The sequence below is a fragment of the Notothenia rossii genome, assembly GCF_949606895.1.
Source record: "Notothenia rossii genome assembly, chromosome: 6".
NCBI classification, from domain to species: Eukaryota; Metazoa; Chordata; class Actinopteri; order Perciformes; family Nototheniidae; genus Notothenia; species Notothenia rossii.
In genome coordinates this window covers 12748204-12766652 of record NC_136909.1, presented here as the reverse complement: position 1 = coordinate 12766652, position 18449 = coordinate 12748204, and the positions used below count along the sequence as shown (strand labels likewise).

At 41.4% G+C, this 18449-nt stretch overlaps 2 protein-coding genes across 9 annotated transcripts in view; one reads left to right on the top strand and one right to left on the bottom strand.

Annotated features, from left to right (window-relative positions):
* acacb (acetyl-CoA carboxylase beta) overlaps positions 1-9752 on the top strand; it is a 26602-nt gene extending 16850 nt beyond the window's left edge. For 6 of the 8 annotated variants that reach the window (XM_079685925.1, XM_079685924.1, XM_079685926.1 and 3 more), the window contains 27 exons: positions 91-209; positions 594-617; positions 1203-1343; positions 1443-1542; positions 1640-1747; positions 1839-1895; positions 2190-2231; positions 2349-2564; positions 2716-2871; positions 3073-3276; positions 3425-3580; positions 3662-3784; positions 3872-4141; positions 4261-4358; positions 4798-4918; positions 5008-5118; positions 5389-5532; positions 5623-5743; positions 5825-5921; positions 5991-6087; positions 6181-6316; positions 6400-6577; positions 6694-6812; positions 6926-7080; positions 7655-7825; positions 8051-8184; positions 8648-9752. In XM_079685925.1, the coding sequence (XP_079542051.1) occupies positions 91-209; positions 594-617; positions 1203-1343; positions 1443-1542; positions 1640-1747; positions 1839-1895; positions 2190-2231; positions 2349-2564; positions 2716-2871; positions 3073-3276; positions 3425-3580; positions 3662-3784; positions 3872-4141; positions 4261-4358; positions 4798-4918; positions 5008-5118; positions 5389-5532; positions 5623-5743; positions 5825-5921; positions 5991-6087; positions 6181-6316; positions 6400-6577; positions 6694-6812; positions 6926-7080; positions 7655-7825; positions 8051-8184; positions 8648-8774 (3525 nt within the window). In that variant the 3' untranslated portion in view covers positions 8775-9752. The remainder of the gene's footprint in view (positions 1-90; positions 210-593; positions 618-1202; positions 1344-1442; positions 1543-1639; positions 1748-1838; positions 1896-2189; positions 2232-2348; positions 2565-2715; positions 2872-3072; positions 3277-3424; positions 3581-3661; positions 3785-3871; positions 4142-4260; positions 4359-4797; positions 4919-5007; positions 5119-5388; positions 5533-5622; positions 5744-5824; positions 5922-5990; positions 6088-6180; positions 6317-6399; positions 6578-6693; positions 6813-6925; positions 7081-7654; positions 7826-8050; positions 8185-8647) is intronic. The other 2 variants (XM_079685927.1, XM_079685928.1) reach the window with 2 other exon arrangements.
* On the bottom strand, positions 9753-18449 carry foxn4 (forkhead box N4). Its single transcript, XM_079685933.1, has 10 exons — positions 17715-18449; positions 17040-17140; positions 14402-14568; positions 13770-13885; positions 13574-13684; positions 13261-13388; positions 13033-13129; positions 12723-12930; positions 11135-11527; positions 9753-10723 (listed from the first exon to the last, which is right to left on the bottom strand). The coding sequence occupies exons 2-10, from the start codon at positions 17117-17119 to the stop codon at positions 10473-10475; spliced, it is 1551 nt and encodes a 516-aa protein (XP_079542059.1). The 5' UTR covers positions 17120-17140; positions 17715-18449; the 3' UTR covers positions 9753-10472.

The following is an 18449-nucleotide window of genomic DNA, read 5'->3' as shown; positions in this document are numbered from 1 at the left end:
TTACAACCTAATTTATAACTTAATTATGAACCCTTTATAAGGGTAGTCTTATTGTAAAGTGGTACCCACCTCTTTTATCTTGACGTTCAGGTGTATGTGCGCAGAGCTTACATCGCCTATGAGCTGAACAGCATCCAGCACCACCAGCTGCAGGATGGCACATGTGCTGTAGACTTCCAGTTTATGCTGCCAACATCACATCCCAACAGGTAAACCTTTAATACAGTAAACACAACACCACTGGGCAGGATTTCAACTGAATACACATATTTTGAATAGAATAATACCTCACTTGGTGGCTGTTTATTAATGAATCAAGGTGGTACTTTAAGTTTAGTCTTGTGTACGACATTGGCCTGATAGACATGATAAATATGGAAATAAATATAATCCTGTACCCAGTGGTGAAGCTGCAGAGCCTGTAAACTGCTGCTCTAACTGCTTATGGCTATCACTGAAGGAAGGATGCTCTGATCAACGGGACAATGATATGCTTGTGCCAGCATCTCAAAAGCTTTAATCTAATCGTAATGCCTGGAGGTACCGTCTGATCATCCACTGCTAATATTCACTTGTCAATCATCTGATTTCAGAGGGAGCAGCCCTACTCTGAACAGGTAGAGTAAAGCTCCTCCCAACCAGCCAAAGCACCTGATCGTGTGTGTCTTACTGCAATGCATGCAGAATGCGTTGCTTCTTTCCTCCTGTCTTCTGAAACCAGGAATCTTTGCTTAAGGACTCCTCTAACAAGTCCTTTTTTATTCACTTCATAGCTTTCCATATATTTCTCTTTTTGTTGCTTAGCAATACTGAGCTTTTTGAGAGGTTCATCTTTTTTCTCCCCACTTTCTTCTTAAAAACTTCACGCCTGAGACATTGTTGACTGGAATGAATTCTACAGCGTCATAATTCAAGAATTGCATCTCTCAATTACAGTAGAAATGGTAACAATTGCTCGATAAACATTTGGACTCCCTTTCAATCCAATATATGAAATGAACCTATGGCACTTTTTATCAAATGAATACAGTGAGAACATCCAGTTTTGCTTTAATTGCTTTTAATTGCTTTGTACAAATATTTAGACTCTTACTGTTCAGTGTTTTTTCTAAAGCATCCTTGATTGAATCGAATTTTGCCAACGATCTGATCGTGAAATGTTTCTGTCTTGCTGTCACTGTCTATGTGCATCTCTTTCTCAGGTGTCCCGTTCCAGTGAGCGGATCAAGCGTGTTTAAAATGAGGCGTCAGAGCAGTGAACTTTTCCTGGAGGGAGCCTTGTCTCCACCCTGCCAGCGCATGGGAGCCATGGTGGCTTTCCAGTGTTTTGAAGAATTCAAAAGGTCACTTTTTAACTGATTACAATCTTCTTTTGCTCCACTTGTCCAGGTGTGTAGATAAAAGCAAAAGAAATGACGAGGTGTTTCTTTTGTTTTGTGCAGGAATTTTGATGAAGTTCTCTCCAGCTTTGCAGAGCCACCCTCAGAGAGCGCTCCGTTCACAGAGTCCTGCTCCAGCCTCTTTGAGGAGATGAACTCCAGGGTGAGTGCTGATGGCGTGTGAGGGTCACTCATTTCCAATAAAAGGGGATGTTTTTATGTGTTGTTCCAGCAACCAATATCTCCTCCATCCCCTACAGAACACGAGGGAAAACCCAATCCACATCATTAATGTGTCCATAAAAACAGCAGACACTGAAGACGACGATGCGTTGGTTTCAACCTTCACTGCCTTTGCCGAGTCAAAGGTCAGCCGTCTTTTAACACAGGACTGTTGTCTTTGAATGTGAGATATTGTTTCTGTCTGTCTTTAGTTCATTATTTTAAAATGTTTTACAGAAAGCTGTCCTCTTTGAATATGGAATCAGGAGAATCACATTTTTGATTGCACAGAAGGTAAACAACAACAACCTCCTTATTATTACACAATGTCTTTGGGTCCATTCCCTGTATCACAAACATACATGTATTTATATCTCTAACCATAAACGTTTCTTGACTTTTTTTTACAAGTTTAATTTAACAAATTCTTGTAATGTCTGCTGGAGGTAACAAAGCATACTGTTGTAGTTCATATCTTTTTGACTAAATATGATTTAGTTGCTGCTTCCCAAAGCTGCCAATACAGGTTTTGTCGAGTAAGTTTGTTTAGTTTCTGATTGTTATTCATTTGATATTTCATTTCAACAGAGAGAATTTCCCAAGTTCTTCACTTTCAGAGCTCGAGATGGGGTACGTATTTCTTCATTGAACCTTTTTATAGTAGACGTGGTCATCAGAGTGCAGTTATTGAGTTGATTTGCTGCTGTCTGAGGAGATGATGACCCTCTAATCTGTGTCTGTCTTCAGTTCAAGGAGGATCGTATTTACCGTAACCTGGAGCCGGCTTTAGCTTTTCAGCTGGAGCTCAACCGCATGAGGAACTTTTACCTGAAGGCCGTTCCCTGCGCCAACCACAAGATGCAGCTGTACCTCGGCGCTGCTCGCGTCCAGGAGGGGGCTGAAGTCACGGACCACCGCTACTTCATACGAGCTATTATCCGCCACTCGGATCTCATCACAAAGGTAACTCAACTGGAAAGTTCAGCTTATTGATTCTGACTACTTGTTAGGTCTTTTATATTGGCTGTTTTCCCAAAGATTAAAACATTTCTTTGTAATATTTGGTTAGTGGAATGTTTTGGGATTGATTGAAATACATTTTATTCCCAAACAGGAAGCCTCCTTTGAATACCTTCAAAATGAGGGTGAACGTCTTCTGTTGGAGGCCATGGATGAGTTGGAGGTGGCCTTCAGTAACACCAGCCTCCGCACAGACTGCAACCACATCTTCCTCAACTTTGTCCCCACTGTCATTATGGACCCCTCTAAAGTCAGTGTCTAGCTAATCTATGCTACTATAGTGCAACGTTACAAGTGTTGTTATTCATGGTTGCGTACAGTTCTCCGAATTAGCTTTTGTTTGAGAGATCTCTTTTTATGTCTACTTAGATATTTACATAACTTTTCTGATAAGTACAATTATTTCTCAGTGGTGTTTTTAAAATCCATTTCCTCTTTTTGACACTCCCAGATAGAGGAGTCTGTTCGCTCCATGGTGATGCGCTACGGCAGCCGTCTCTGGAAGCTGCGGGTCCTGCAGGCTGAGCTGAAGATCAACATCCGTTTGACTACAACTGGGGACGCCATTCCCGTCCGTCTGTTTCTTACCAATGAGTCTGGCTATTACCTGGACATTAGCCTTTACAATGAGGTCACTAACCCCTGTTCTGGACAGGTAAGGACAGTTGACTGAGGTAGCCTAGTTCAAGCTGTTTGTTAAAGCTAAATAGGAACCAAAAGACGAGGCATGAGATACGTTGTTCATGTAATTGTATAATGTTTGCATTTTCATGGTCAAATAAATCCCTAACTCCTCTTTCCAGATCATGTTCCAGTCATATGGAGATAAGCAGGGTCCTCTGCATGGCATGCTGATCAACACTCCCTATGTGACCAAAGACCTGCTGCAGGCCAAGCGCTTCCAGGCTCAAACTCTGGGGACAACATACGTCTATGACTTCCCTGAGATGTTCCGACAGGTACTAATAACGAGCCATATCGGGTTTATTTCCTTTTTGAAGTTCAAGGTGTCTGATTTCTGCTGCAAATCTTTCCTGTAGGCATTATTCAAGCTGTGGGGTCCGGGGGGGAAATGCCCTAAAGACGTGCTGATGTGCACCGAGCTGGTTCTGGACCCTCAAGGTCAACTTGGGCAGATGAACCGCCTGCCTGGAGACAATGATGTAGGAAACTTTTTTTAAAGCATGTATGTCAGTTCATACTCTTTCAGTGTCATGATGCTGATCACTACTGTAACCATCCTTCACCAGGTGGGGATGGTTGCCTTCAGGATGAATATGAAGACTCCAGAGTACCCACAGGGCAGAGATATCATCGTCATCTGCAACGACATCACACACACGCTCGGCTCATTTGGTCCTCAGGAAGACGTGCTGTTCCTCAAGGCGTCTGAGTTGTCTCGGGCCGAGGGCATCCCCCGCATTTACATCGCAGCGAACAGTGGAGCACGCATCGGGCTCGCTGACGAGATCAAACACATGTTCCAGGTGGCCTGGGTTGACCCCTCTGACCCCTACAAGGTGACCCCTGAAACCTTTGAATTACACCCTATTATAAAGTAGTCGAGGAAGTACTGAAGCAGTATTTGCTGTATATGCGGTTTGACGTTTAATGTTATGATATTTCCATTTCTCTCCAGGGTTTCAAGTACCTTTACCTGACACCGCAGGACTACACACGCATCAGCTCCACCAACGCTGTTCACTGCCACCATGTAGAGGAGGGTGGAGAGTCCAGGTACCAAAAATCCTTGGCTGTTTGTATTCATAAAGGATTTAATTCAGATTATTTGTTGGAGTCTGTTGGACAACCACCACGGCCCCTGGCAGACCCTCACACAATACAGACTCTTGAGATCTTGTGCAATACACCTTAATGCACTTTTTTCTGCAATTCCACTCTGCAATAACCATAATATTTGTATGTGCAAAACAGAATTTTTGTAGTATCTCAAACCTTAATATGTTCACCTAACTATTTAAATGCTGCCACTCAGTTTCTAGCCATGGATGAGTACTTATTTGAATGTTTTTGTTACTTATGTGTGCTTTTTTTCTATATTTAACATGTTAGCTACTTTATTATTGCTTGACTTTTATCTGCCATGTCACTCTGATTCTGATAATAGAGACTACTTTCTTCTTTGTCTTCCTCACTGTTCCCACCTGTGTTGCAGGTACATCATCACTGACGTCATCGGGAAGGACGACGGTATCGGGGTGGAGAACCTGCGAGGTTCTGGCACCATTGCGGGAGAATCCTCTCAGGCCTATGAGGAGATTATTACCATTAGTATGGTGAGACTGTGGATCTAATTTCTCTCGAGTAACAGTAACCATGTGACCCTTTGGAACATTTTGCTGACTCAGTTTCTATGCTCTGGCAGGTGACGTGTCGTGCTATCGGAATCGGAGCCTATCTGGTCCGTTTGGGACAGAGAGTGATTCAGGTGGAAAACTCTCACATTATCCTGACTGGGGCAAGTGCTCTTAACAAGGTCAGTGCGTTTAAAAAAAATCACGTTTATTGTTGAATGGAAAGTATTGAAATCTAAATAATTAGTTTAGTATAGGGGGTGTTTTAGCAATTACTGTATGTGCATGATAAAGGCAAACAAAAATCAAAATTAAGGCAAAATTAGAGGGACATACATAGCCAATCAAAAAGGCAGATTACTCACACTATTAACCTCTATTGTGAAGATACCTAATGGACTCTGGTCACATCAGGCCAGGTGGAAAAGATACAAGTATTTGTTTCTGTGTAGGTTCTGGGCCGAGAAGTTTATACCTCCAACAACCAGCTGGGAGGGATCCAGATCATGCACAATAATGGAGTGACTCACACCACCGTGCCAGATGACTTTGAGGGCGTCTTCACCATCCTCAAGTGGCTCTCCTATATGCCAAAGGTTCGGCTGAATGTGTGAAAGTTCATGTAATGTAGTTTTTAGGTCTATATAAAAGTAGCCCAACTAACTCTTGATCTCTCCTCGCTACAGAACAAACACTCCCCCGTGCCGGTCATATCGACTACAGATTCAGTAGACCGAGAGATAGAATACACTCCGACCAAAGCACCGTACGACCCACGCTGGATGCTGGCGGGGAGACCTCACCCCAGTGGGTGCAGAGATGTGATGTAAAGCTTGATATTGCTTAGTATATCAGTCTGGTCAATTTGCTTTTTGTCTGCTTTATTAGCGGTGAGAGGGGCCTGGCAGAGCGGATTTTTCGACCAGGGCTCTTTCATGGAGATCATGGAGTCTTGGGCTCAGACGGTGGTAGTGGGCAGAGCACGGTAAGTGGGTTGACTCTGAATGCATGCACAATGTTCTTACAAACCTTACACTCTGTTGAATGCTAACAGGTTAGGAGGAATTCCCCTTGGTGTCATTGCTGTTGAAACTCGCACAGTTGAGTTCACCATCCCAGCAGATCCAGCCAACCTGGATTCAGAATCTAAAGTGAGTCCATTTTTTCCACATTTCTGATTTACTGTAAACACATTACATCACAGTTTTTCCACAATGCTCATTCTTTCTGTGTGCTGATGTCAGGTTCTGCAGCAGGCCGGCCAAGTGTGGTTTCCAGATTCAGCTTTTAAAACGGCTCAAGCTATTTGTGACTTCAACCGTGAGGGTCTGCCTCTCATGGTGTTCGCCAACTGGAGGGGCTTCTCTGGTGGAATGAAAGGTATAGGATGAATATAAAACTTTGCAAAGAAAGTTGTTTTTTTGGATTTTGTTTTTACGCTTTTTTTCCTATTTTACTCCCAGATATGTACGACCAGATACTGAAGTTTGGGGCCTACATCGTGGACGCCCTGCGTGCTTTCCATCAGCCGGTGTTAGTGTACATCCCACCTCACGCTGAGCTGAGGGGGGGGTCCTGGGTGGTGATAGATCCCACCATCAACCCACTGTGTATGGAGCTCTATGCAGACAGGGAGAGCAGGTACATGAAGCGTTCCTGTATATTATTATTATAATAATGGTTGCTTTACCAACCTAAGCAACAGGTGTGTTTGACAATAACATGTTTTTGTTGCCTCCCTGTTGTGCTTTCTTCAGAGGTGGTGTGCTGGAGGCTGAGGGAACAGTGGAGATCAAATTCAGGAGGAAAGACCTGCTGAAGACCATGAACAGACTTGATTCAGTCTATGCTGGTCTGGTTGAGCAGCTTGGTAAAGGTTATTTCTTTCTTAATTCACTTGGACGACTTTCATTAAATGTTCTTTTAAATTCCCATCCAACTGATACATCACTGGCAAGTCACTCGTTCACTCTCTTCTGTTTTCCTCAGCTTCTCCAGCGCTGTCTGACAAACAGAGCAAAGAGCTGGAGTCAAAGCTCAAAGCCAGGGAGGAGTTCCTGTTGCCCATCTACCACCAGGTGGCGGTGCAGTTTGCTGATCTCCATGACACCCCGGGGAGGATGCAGGAGAAGGGTGTCATCACGGTGAGTGTAACATTAGTTTAGAGGTGGGAGAAGTCCTCAGATCTTGTTCCTAAGTAAAGGTTTAAGTACCAGAGTTTAGGAATACTCTTTTAGAAGTCAAAGTCTTGTAAAAAAAAATTTGAAAAGTATAAGCATCAAAATATATTTAAAGTACATAAAAGTGCTCATTATGCAGATTTATCCATTTCAGAACAATATATTATATGTTTTGATTATTGCATTAAAGGTGCAGCTAGTTTGAATGACTTTGTATACTGCAGGGTAGCTTGTGAATTTACTCCAGGTGGAACTAATGTCTTATTTAAGTGTTGATTACGTTTCATATCATTAATCCAAATCTACAAAGTAGTGAAAGTATTCAAATTGCACAATTTACCTCTGAATTGTAATGGGGTTGAAGAACAAAGTAGTTAAAAATGTAAATACTCAAATATAGTTCAAGTATCTCAAAATTGTACTAAATTACAGTACTTGAGTATGTTACTTTACACCACTGCATTAGATGCAGAACAAACGTGTATTTAGAGAAGATTGGTGCTTTTAATAAGTCTGTTTCACGTTGTTTCTCTGACAGGATATTTTGGACTGGAAGAATGTGCGGACCTTCTTCTACTGGCGTCTGCGTCGGCTGCTGCAGGAGCAGGTGGTGAAGCGGGAGATCCTGCAGGCCAACAAGGACCTGAGCGACGGACACATGCAGTCCATGCTGCGCCGCTGGTTTGTTGAGACAGAAGGAACAGTCAAGGTATGTTTAATAAGCCGGAGACTTCTGTCAGCTGAAGAATGGCTCTTAGCTCAATATCTGTTTATCACTGTGAAGCATACATACTGTGTCGTAAAAAGCTTTTACATTAATCAAGTGTCAGTCTTTGCCTGTGCCCTGCATATCATTTGGTTCTTGTTAGTTCTTTGAGCACTCTGTTGGTAACACTGATTAGAGATTCAAACGTGCTTCTTTCTGCTTCTCCAGGCCTACCTCTGGGACAATAACCAAACGGTAGTCGAGTGGCTTGAGAAGCATTTGACCAACGAAGAAGGGACTTCAGGAATAAGAGAAAACATCAAGTACCTGAAAAAAGAAAACACTTTGAAACACATCCGCAGGTATGAAAAAAAAAATCCCATTTGGTGACCTATTGATGTGGTCTTTTTCCAATGCTATAATCTTATCAATGCAGAAAAGCAATGTGTCACATCTTAACAGATATTACATTAAGATTCAACAACACAGAGCTACATCGTAGACATAAATAAATGAAGACTAGCCAAGAGAGTCCCTATCACTCATCAGTTTGGTCATATTTAGCTAACGCTGCCTGAGGAATGAAACTCCAGTGTCGACTAAATACCTGAATCTTAATTTCCCATATAGTAGATGTTGAGACACATGCTGGTCTTGGCTAGGTAATCTAATGTTGATTACTGATATCAACATTATATTATATGTCAGACAACTTACTTCATGTGCAAACAGACTTAAATACTCTCTCTCTACATTTACAGCGCTCACAAGTTTTAATATCTTTAAGCTTTAAGTGTGTATTATCATGTTCCTCTTGTGTTGCAGCCTGGTGCAGGCTAACCCTGACGTAGCCATGGACTGCATCATCCACATGAGCCAGAATATCACTCCCTCCCAGCGGGCCAAGCTCTCACATCTGCTCGCAACTATGGACAGCACCAGCACCAGTTAAGCTGAGAACCATTATCTGGTTACTTTATTGATAAGAACCAAACAAGATATTGTAGTTGGTTGTATTGTAAAAGAAAAGAGGTGGGAAATGCACCTTTTTTAGGGTTCTAGTTGGGGCATTTATTTGCACACATGCACAAAGTGACTTGTTCCTCATTCAACCACTACAATGCTCTTACTGCTGTAAACAATGCGGTTGAATGGCTTCGTTGCAGGGCCATGGTCATCCGTGCCAGTCTTTGTCTTTTACATTTGACGTTAGCGGTCAGTCATTTCAGCTTCTCGCTCCGGGAACTTCGTGGATCACAAACTACGACTGTAATGAACATTTCACTGGGCTGTATTTGCACATGGCAGTTTGTCAGTGTTACATGTGCCTTGTTCAGTCTAATCAAGCCAGATGTGTTCAAACTTGATGAAGTGCCGTTGGTTCAATTCAACGTATTAAATAGAGAATTGGTATTAAACGCAAAGGTGGCTTGAACAACTGATTATATTTTGTAAGATTTCCAATTGAAAGTAAAAAGGAAAAAAAAAGAAGAAATTAATTGATTGATGATTTCTGAATTGACTGACAATGTTTTTATTGTAATGCAGAAATGCACATGTAGTAACTAAAACGTTTTTGCCAGTAATAAGTATTATTATGTCCATCTTTATATTGTCATTTTCAGTCTGTTTATTTGTATTTATGCTGTGCCAGTGTGTGCTAAGACTAAGATATGAATGTTAGGAGTTACTGCGACATTGCATGTTATAATTATGAACTTTTCTTTCATTTGTTGGTGTTTCTCTGATATAATGCAGTAATTCTCAAGACTCAGGTTGTACATTAATTTCAAAAATGGGCCCTCAAGTGATGGCTTAATTTAGCTCACCTCTGATCAAAATATCAGCCTTGACATTTCATCTGAATGTATATATACTCTCTTCTGTGTGATCTACTAAAGACTGTTTGTTAATAAATGTCATTCATATATTTTTGGCAAAACAAACTTATTTTATTCCCCATTTGATTTTTATTATGATCAAGTTAATGAACATAATATACATCTGACTTTGAGACATGTTATTCACATTGTGTAAAATAATAATGTGTAAAATCTGGATTACTCAAAATGTTGGCACACAATGGCATTTTGGAATGAAGTGGGTAAACTCAGTCAAAAGAAAGCTTTTCTGTGGCGATAGCAATTTGAAACATTCAAATATATACAGCAAAAGATTGCTAGAGTCATCACCTTCTCCAGCTGCCTTTTCATAAATATAAATAAAACATCACAGCAATAATGTCTAGCACAATACAACAGACAAGAGACGGGAATCTACAGTATGTTAGGGCTTTACAACGCAGTGAGAAAAACTTGAGGACGCTAAAGCGTACATCTCCACATAATCTTTGTACTCATGCAGGCTTTGAGTCTTCGCTCGGCAAAGCTAGGTATCTTAAATCTTACATATTTTCTTTCTTCTTAATCTTCTTCTCTTAATTTATCAGCAGTTTTAGTTCTTAGTGAGCACTTGTGGGCTTTATGTGAAGTGATTTGTGAAGTAGTTCCCGGCTGACTGTAGGAAAGCAGTTTGATTTGTACTTGTAGGAGCACAAAATAATTCAGATTTTGACCTCAGTTGGCTTCCACAGATATCCAAAGACGGTTGAATAAATCAGGTCGACTCTGTTTGACACAGTTCAGCTGCTTCATAACAGGGCGATGGGCTTGTTGTTGGCCTGTGCACCCATATACTGTGAGGCCAAGTGATCCTGGGTGGTGTAGGCGGCGTAGAGACCCGTCACTTGCACATCTGACAGCGGCAGGTTTGCTCCGTTGGACATGGGAGTCAGGTGGGCTGTTCCCAAGTCACAGTCTGATAGTCGGAGGGGCGAGTTACTGAAGGTGCCCAAAGCATCCAGGTTAAAGCTGTCGTCCTTCATTTCCTCCCACAGATTACCTGAGCAGATGGAAGGAGAGGTTAGTATACTGATGGAACAACACTTCTATTTTATTGTTTTTAATTCTTTTGTTTTATGTTTTTATAAGATCAAATAAGAAAATAAGTATTTTATTCATCCCAATTTGGGAAATGTTTGCATTGCAGCAGCATAAAAAGACAAGGCATTGTATATTAGAGAAAGGAAAAGACTAGAAATAGACAATCCAAAATGTAAACTAGCATTAAAAAAAGTAAAAAATATACATGTGGAAATACAACATTATACATGTTATGCTGCATTGTTGGAGGAGCCTGGGTCTTAAGTTTTTCATTGCCATATCTACACAGTAGCTACCGTGCATATGAAAATAAAGCCTTTGAATTATATAGCAAACTTAAAATAAAATGATATTTAAATAATGTGTTTACCTTGAAGGGCAAAGTCCATGATGCTGGGGTCCAGTGCGTCCACCTCTGTGTGCGTATCACCGTGCACGATGTAGAAGTCTTCATGCTGCTTGTTGGAGTGCTGGGTGAGTGGACTGTGGCAGAGGTCAGGGACGGTGTGGAGGGGGGGTGTCTGGGCCGGGGCTGGGGACATGGGGGCGAGGCGGGCCTGAGCGTGGAGCTGGGCCTGGAGCTGGTGGTGCTGGTGCATGGGTAAACAGGGCAGGGACAGCGTGACAATCGGCTGAGACTGCATCTGGGACGGGACGGACAGCGGGAGGCCGGAGGGACAGCTGGGGAGGCGGGTCATGCCGGCCTCTAAAGCCTTACGCCTGCAGTTCTCTGGGCGGTCTGTGATCAGTTTGTCCAACTCATCTGCAGGGGAAAAAAACGATTATCAGACGAGGTGAAATTATTTTGTCAAATTTTATTGACTTGGGTGGGAGAAGTTCTCAGATCTTGTACTTCAGTAAAAGGAGAAGTACCAGAGTGTAGGAATACTCTGTTACCGGTAAAAGTCCTGCAATCAAAATGTTACTTGAGTAAAAGTACAAAAGTATCAGCAGTAAAGTACTCATTATGCAGATTGGCTATATAGAATAATATATATGATATGTTTTGGTTATAATTATATTGTATTGATGTCGTTTTAATCACTTTGTATGCTGCAGGGTAGCTTGTGAATGTTACTCCAGGTGTAACTAAAGTCTTATTTAAAGTGGACCTATCATGCTATATTTGAATAATATAATGTAGGACCATACCTATATAAGGCATATTTATACTTTTTATTTTTCAAAATACCAAACAGATCATGCATTTTAGCCATTCCTCATATCGCTCAATTTAACACTGTCTTTGCATGGGCTGATTCTGTGAGAACAGCACCATCTACAGGCCTGGCATATGTACTACAGCGTCTCCAGCGCTTTCGAACGGCAATGTCCGTGGCTGTCTCCTCCTGATTGGTGGAGTTGGCCCAATAGCCGTAGTGCCACTTCTGTGACGTCACAGAAGTGTTCAAATCTGGATCAGTCTGTATCAGATCCGTTGCATCCCCTTTTTAAGAGATTTGGGTATGGAGGAAAATAGAGAGGGTTGTGTTTTCTGACTCTTGGTGAGTTCCCTGACACACCGGGGACACATATTCATGTATAAAAGACGTACAAAAGTGCATTTTGCATGATAGGTCACCTTTAAGTGTTGACTATATTTCACATCATTAATCCACATCTGCAAAGTAACTAAAGTTATTAAATAATTGTAGTGGAGTAGAGAAAAAGTAGTATAACATTGAAATACTCAGTGAAGTCCCTCAAAATGTTACTAATGTAGTATTTGAGTAAATCTACTTAGTTACTTTACACCACTGCTTAAAGCCTTTTTGAGCTTAACACTTTTCAAGACTGCATTCATTCTAAGAAAATGATGACATGAGGCATTTCTAAAATCCAACAAATGTTGTTTAAAGGAGGAAGGACGTCTTTCAACAAGGCACATAGTTTACAAATAACTGTCGGCTTAGAATCTGATTCTGATCAAATTGAATAAAACATGGATTCATCCTAACCAGGGTTAGCCATGCTGCGGCGGATGGCTGGAAGGTCCTTGCGTTTCCACTTCTGCATCTCTTCCTCCATCTTGTCAATTTTGGCAGGGTTCAGCGCCCACAGGCAGCCCTTACGGGAGGAGCTGCTCGTCTTGTTCTCCACTTTCTCGAAGCATTTGTTTAAGGACAGGTTGTGTCTGACTGAGTTCTTCCATCCATCAGGTGCAATCTGCAGGGAGAAAAGGGGACGTTTATAATTAGTCAAATGTTTTCTCAACTGTATGCATGTTGATCTTCAGTCCTTTCCTGCAATATAAATAGAGTAGCATACCTTGAAATAAGGGAAGTGATCCTTCATAAAGCTATAGATCTCACTGACTGGGAGGCTGCCAGTTTTGCTGTTCTTCAGAGCCATGGCAATCAAACAGCTGGGAAGAAATGACCAGAAAACAATCGTTATTTTAATGCAGATCAAAAAGAAAAGGCTGAAATACACTGAAGATTATGAGGTGGATGTGGTAGGTGTTTTTATATGTAAGGTATGTTAGTGAGGTCTGACCTGTAGGAATAGATTGGCTTGGGGAAAGACTTGGGCTGCAGCTCCTGGTCTTGTGGAGCCAGACGAGGTTGTGTGAAAAGACTTTGGTTGTTGAAAGAGACATTGCTATAAAGCCCACCAGTTGAACACTATAACAAAAATAGAGAACAATAATTAGGAACTTCATCATTTGCATTTATTCATTGTGACCAACCAAGTTTTTATCAGGTAGCATCAAGTGCACAGATCCATGTTATCCACACAAATAGCAAAAGACGAATTAGCAACAACAACAACAACAACAACATGAGATTATCAGTTGAGAGTTTGGTACCTGTTGTCCGGTTTGGGTAAGAGAGTACACCTGCTGGGGGGCAGACTGGTAGACTGAGGTAGGGCACTGGTATCCCGGAGAGGGCATCCCATTCATGGAGAATGGAGACATCTGTAAAGCAGATACAGTAATATTTGTTAATCATCCCTATAAAACGCTTGCTTGTTTTTTTTCTTGCAATTCTGTTGAAACTCACACTTCCGCTGTGGGTGTTGATGATGCTGATTCCCAGAGGGCTGTGCTGCATGTTGCTCTGGAGGTGCAGCATGGAGCCTTGACCCGCCGTCATCGCAGTCATGTTGCTCAGTTGAGCTGTGAGAAGGAGCAATAATTGTATTAGATTTAAAAAAAGTGTACTGAAATAATCCTGAAGTGCTTTCTTTTTTTATCCAGAGAGATATGATGTGATGGCTGTAACAACCAGAAGAATAGGTAGTATGTTTTTGATAATCATATAACCAAAACATACCACAATAAGAAGTCTTCATCTAAGCTTCTGTTGAAAGTGCTACACAATAAAATGTTCAGTATATCGCTGCAAATTGGTCCTGTGAGTCAATTTTATGTATTTTTGTATTTATTTTAATTAAAATTGTTTGCATTTTTGATCTGCTGAGCACAATACATACTCTATTTAAATGATGGTTTGAGGTTAACTGTCCCTGTGTTATTAGTAAAGCACAGTCCCAACAGCAGTGCTGTACTGTTAACGTCCAATATGATACTGTGTTTATATCTGCAGATGAGGGAATCCTGCTGTCCTGATTATCCAATGAGAGGGCTGATGCCGTTTTTGAATGTTGCACTGTCCCCTCCCTGTCCCCTCACCTGTCTGTTGCTCCAACAAGCTGCCCTGGGGGGGGCCGTTACTGAGGCCTCTGCTATCAGCCATCTGCTGGAGCCGGGGCACATCCACTGAGGTGAGCCATGACAGAGACTGCAGGTCCCCAGGGAGGTCCTCCTCCCTAAGCTGGGAGGGGTCCGTGGTCAGAAGCCTTCAAAAGAGGAGAAAGAGGGGGGGTTAACACGGCTGTCACACACAGACACACACAAGTGGAATTTAAATCTAAACACTAGATAGAACATTTTGTCCTTCAAAGTCAGACCACTGTAATGAGTGTGAATGTGGGCAAACAGAGATGAAAGCTGCTCAGTGAAGCCGGGCATCAGCCATCCAGGATTTACCATAAGTAGATTAACTACAAGTGTTATCTTGCAGTGACAGTTTTATTCACCGATGGAGTTAAACAAGCTTACCGTTGAGACTAATTCATCTGTTAGGATTAGGTTTTATTTATTTATTATAAAGGCACACTGACCTTTATTTTTCTAGTTATTAACAATATTCAGTTTTTCTTTTCAATGATTTGAAAATAAATGCAAAACATTTTTTAATGTTGTTTTGTATTTTATATTTCAAAGGAATATTTTTTCAACCTATAATGTATTAAAATGTTCTTTAAAGGGAATTCAAATGTAGGATTTCTGTTTAACCAGTGCCCTGTTGGTACCAATAAGCTTCAGCCATTACGTTTTTTATGAGGCGAGCCTCGAAGAGAAAGCAAAGAAAGGAGAGGAATCCTCTTGAATCCTCTCCAGTCTTCTCCGCACACACACACTTACTGTGCAAAGGTCTAGTAATTGGGGTCGCTATGACAACACACACTATTCGGTTAGGGTCTGTAGACAGTGAATAAGTACCCACCCCTCCCCTTCACACACACACAAAATCTCCTAATAAAAAAAATCAACCCTGTGTCAGGTGACCACGGCCTCGCCTTCCACCATTGGCTGAATCATAAGTAAACAACGCATTGGATCGTTTGAAACATGGGACAGCAGCACATGTTGCCTGTAACAGTTGGCCTTGTCTATTGAAAAATGATCACCTATTGTGTCCCAAACGACAAATCTGCCCAGTGGCACGTGGCTCTATTGTCTTCCCCAGACCTTCCTTGATTGTCTCTGTCGTTTCTTTTCTTTACACAGCCCCCTTGCATTAATCTGTTGGAATGACAGCCCTCACATAAGAGGGACAAATAGGATGCCATCTGCTTCCCTGTCCCTTTCCAGCCTCTAACCTCACCCAACCCCCTTCCCCCATCGCCTTGCCCCGTCCTCCATTAATGGGGGGAATCAACGGAGCCTCGGGCCAGTGGGGGGTGCAAGTGTAGTTTGAGGTCAGGGCTGTGTGTCTGCCGTCTAAAGCAGTGACATCATGCAGCCGGGAATCAGCAGCACACTTCCTCCAACACCTTGCATGCGCCACTAAAGGATTCAGAGTGATCATCCTTTTTGCAGCAGGTGGCATTGTGAAGTTTAACACCCTGCGTAAGGTCACAAAATCTTGAGCTTTAAAGTAGAGTTTTTGTTAGTTATTGGGCGACTGACTTACTCTTTTTTTTCTGTTTTGCTGCTAATAGTTTTATTTTACTTTTGGAAAAATACAGAAATGATATCTATGCATTCAAGTCTGAGAGTCTATGACATTTTGAAACTTTTTTAACTTTGGTATTCTATTTTTGAAAGCATAAACATAGGTGTGCATACACTCAAATCAAAACTATATTTGATATGGCTTTACTTTTCAGAATCTGAATGTGACTTCCTTTGTTCTCCAAACAAAGGGGAAATGTATATTGTTACGTCAAAGTATAGATAGAGACAAAAAAAAATAGAACACTATTATATAAAAGATAGTATTCAAAATTATTACAATTTACAGAAGTACACATTCAGGTAGATGCCAGGTTTACACTTTTGATTCACAAATCAACTCAATGTGTCAATTGCCTATTATTAAAGCCTGTCACAAACTGATAGAAATGTAAAGATGATACATGGGGGGTCTTATTCCCACTCCCCTCCTCTCTCTCAATCAGCAGCATAGAAATTGTTCACTGATGCAAAACATGTTGAGCTGGTGTCTCCGTGTATCATCCCGGCCTTCCCAGAAGTTCAACGACACAAAATATTGCACCTCCTCCTCCCTCTCTGCCTCCCTCCCTCCCTCCCCCCCTCCCTCCTTTTCTAATTGGGAGCCACTTGTGCATACTGGTGACCCAGAGTGCCCGTCTCCCCCTGAGCAGGCAGGCCAAGAGGCTCAGGCTCTCCGTGTGCCGACAGCGGGAGTGTAAACAGAGCTGATGGTTTCTGACAGATCCTTTCAGAGCGAAAATCATTTATTCTTCAGGATTTTTTTCTCCTTTTTCATGAAACCCCCCATGCACAAAAAGAACTGTCCATCTACCTTCAGATTAAACATAGTGGGTTTGGACAGTTTGTTCCATGACCATTTGGGGAACACCTTTGAAGGTTTGACAAATAAAAATATGCCTTTTATCTATTGAGGCGTCACAGATTTGATCCTTAGTGTTTTTGACAATATGCAACACATTTTAATATGTCGTTTAGTGGTAGAGGATTCTGATACAACTCCATTTTTATTTTAAATCTCAAGTCTTACCTGTAGTCCTGTGGAGACGGATGATGCCCCGCATTCTCAATGATTCCTGACATCATGGATGTTATTCCACCTTCTATCATTTCCTGGGATATGTGGTACCACTGCAATGAAATACATACAATAAACATACTTTAGGTTATCCTCCCAGTGAATATTCAAACTGGGATCAAAAACCTATGTAGAAGAAATTATCTAAATATAAATTGTGTCTTCAGTAAACAGCAAGTGCTATTCTGAAAATATAAGATTGTTCAACAAAAAGAATACATTTAAACTGAAGTATAAGATTTAATAAACATCGAGCACAACAAAAAGCAAATAAAAAATAAATGTAATGGTAGCTCATAAAATGTCTGTTTGGCATCAGTGTGCCTTTGTTGTATTCAAATCCCATTTTGGATAATTTTAGTTCACTTTACTTCACTAATTTAGCTCTAATTCAATTTCCTAGAAATGCAGAGAACTAATAACTTGTAGCTTAATCAAGTGTTCAGCTTAAATGTTTACATAACAGTTTGGACACATTAGCTCAGGTTTAAATGTCATTCAGCCTTCCAACAGAGAAACAGTGGTTAAAGTCTAAAGAAAACACATTAAAATACCCACATTCTCTTGAAGAAACAACAATCCAACAAAGAATATGATGAGATAAAAAAAGAAATGATTCAATTGTACCTGTTTTGGATGATATTGAAGAAAGTGTGAGCTGGTCGGAGCCCCTGTACTGTATTTCACTGTGTTGCACTTGATTCTCCAAAAACCGTTTTTAAATTTCCCTCTCTGGAGCTGTCCAGCGCTCGCACATGCGCAGTGGAGACTTCAGCAGAGCACCCAGGCGCCCGGGGGGCAGGAGGATACCATGAGTTTGACAGCTGCTATTAATGCAGTGCCTGTTAACAGTCCCTACAACGTCCACACTTCACACGGCAAGAGTAGAGATGTCGAGGTTTTATTTTTCTCTCAGTTTTTGGGGGACTTTGTGCCACAGTGAGGTAGTGGTGCGCTCCTCAACTGCACCCAAACAAGTCCTTGTATTAAAAGTCAGGTCCTACTTCCCCCAAATGTAGTCCGCCTATTAGATCGTTATTAGAAATATAAGATTATTGGATTTTTAGAGAAAATATGCCCACTGTCTTTCTTTCCTCTGTGCGTGTCCCTCCAGTGGTCGTGGCACACAGGTGCGTCTTATCAAAACACCAAATAGCCTACAAGAGTTAAGGCCTAAATCCTGTTGAGGCTATTTAGAGTATTTGGCACAAAAAAAATCAGATTAAGCGTAATAGGGTTAGAAAAGTTAAACAAAAAATGCATAAAAATTAAATATCCATTTTGCTCCGCTATCTCTTCCTGTCAGGTTATTCCCAGTAAGCTCTCTCCATCAGGTCTAAGACGATTTGAGTCGCTACTTGT

What these genes read in the sequence shown, in the direction of transcription:
- foxn4 (XM_079685933.1), bottom strand. Translation starts at nt 17,119, where the DNA reads ATGATAGAAGGTGGAATAACATCCATGATGTCAGGAATCATTGAGAAT. An exon ending in TCAACACCCACAGCGGAAGT is followed by an intron (nt 13,685 to 13,769) that starts GTGAGTTTCAAC and finishes TCTGCTTTACAG; the next exon opens with ATGTCTCCATTCTCCATGAA. An exon ending in TTACCCAAACCGGACAACAG is followed by an intron (nt 13,389 to 13,573) that starts GTACCAAACTCT and finishes TTTTTGTTATAG; the next exon opens with TGTTCAACTGGTGGGCTTTA.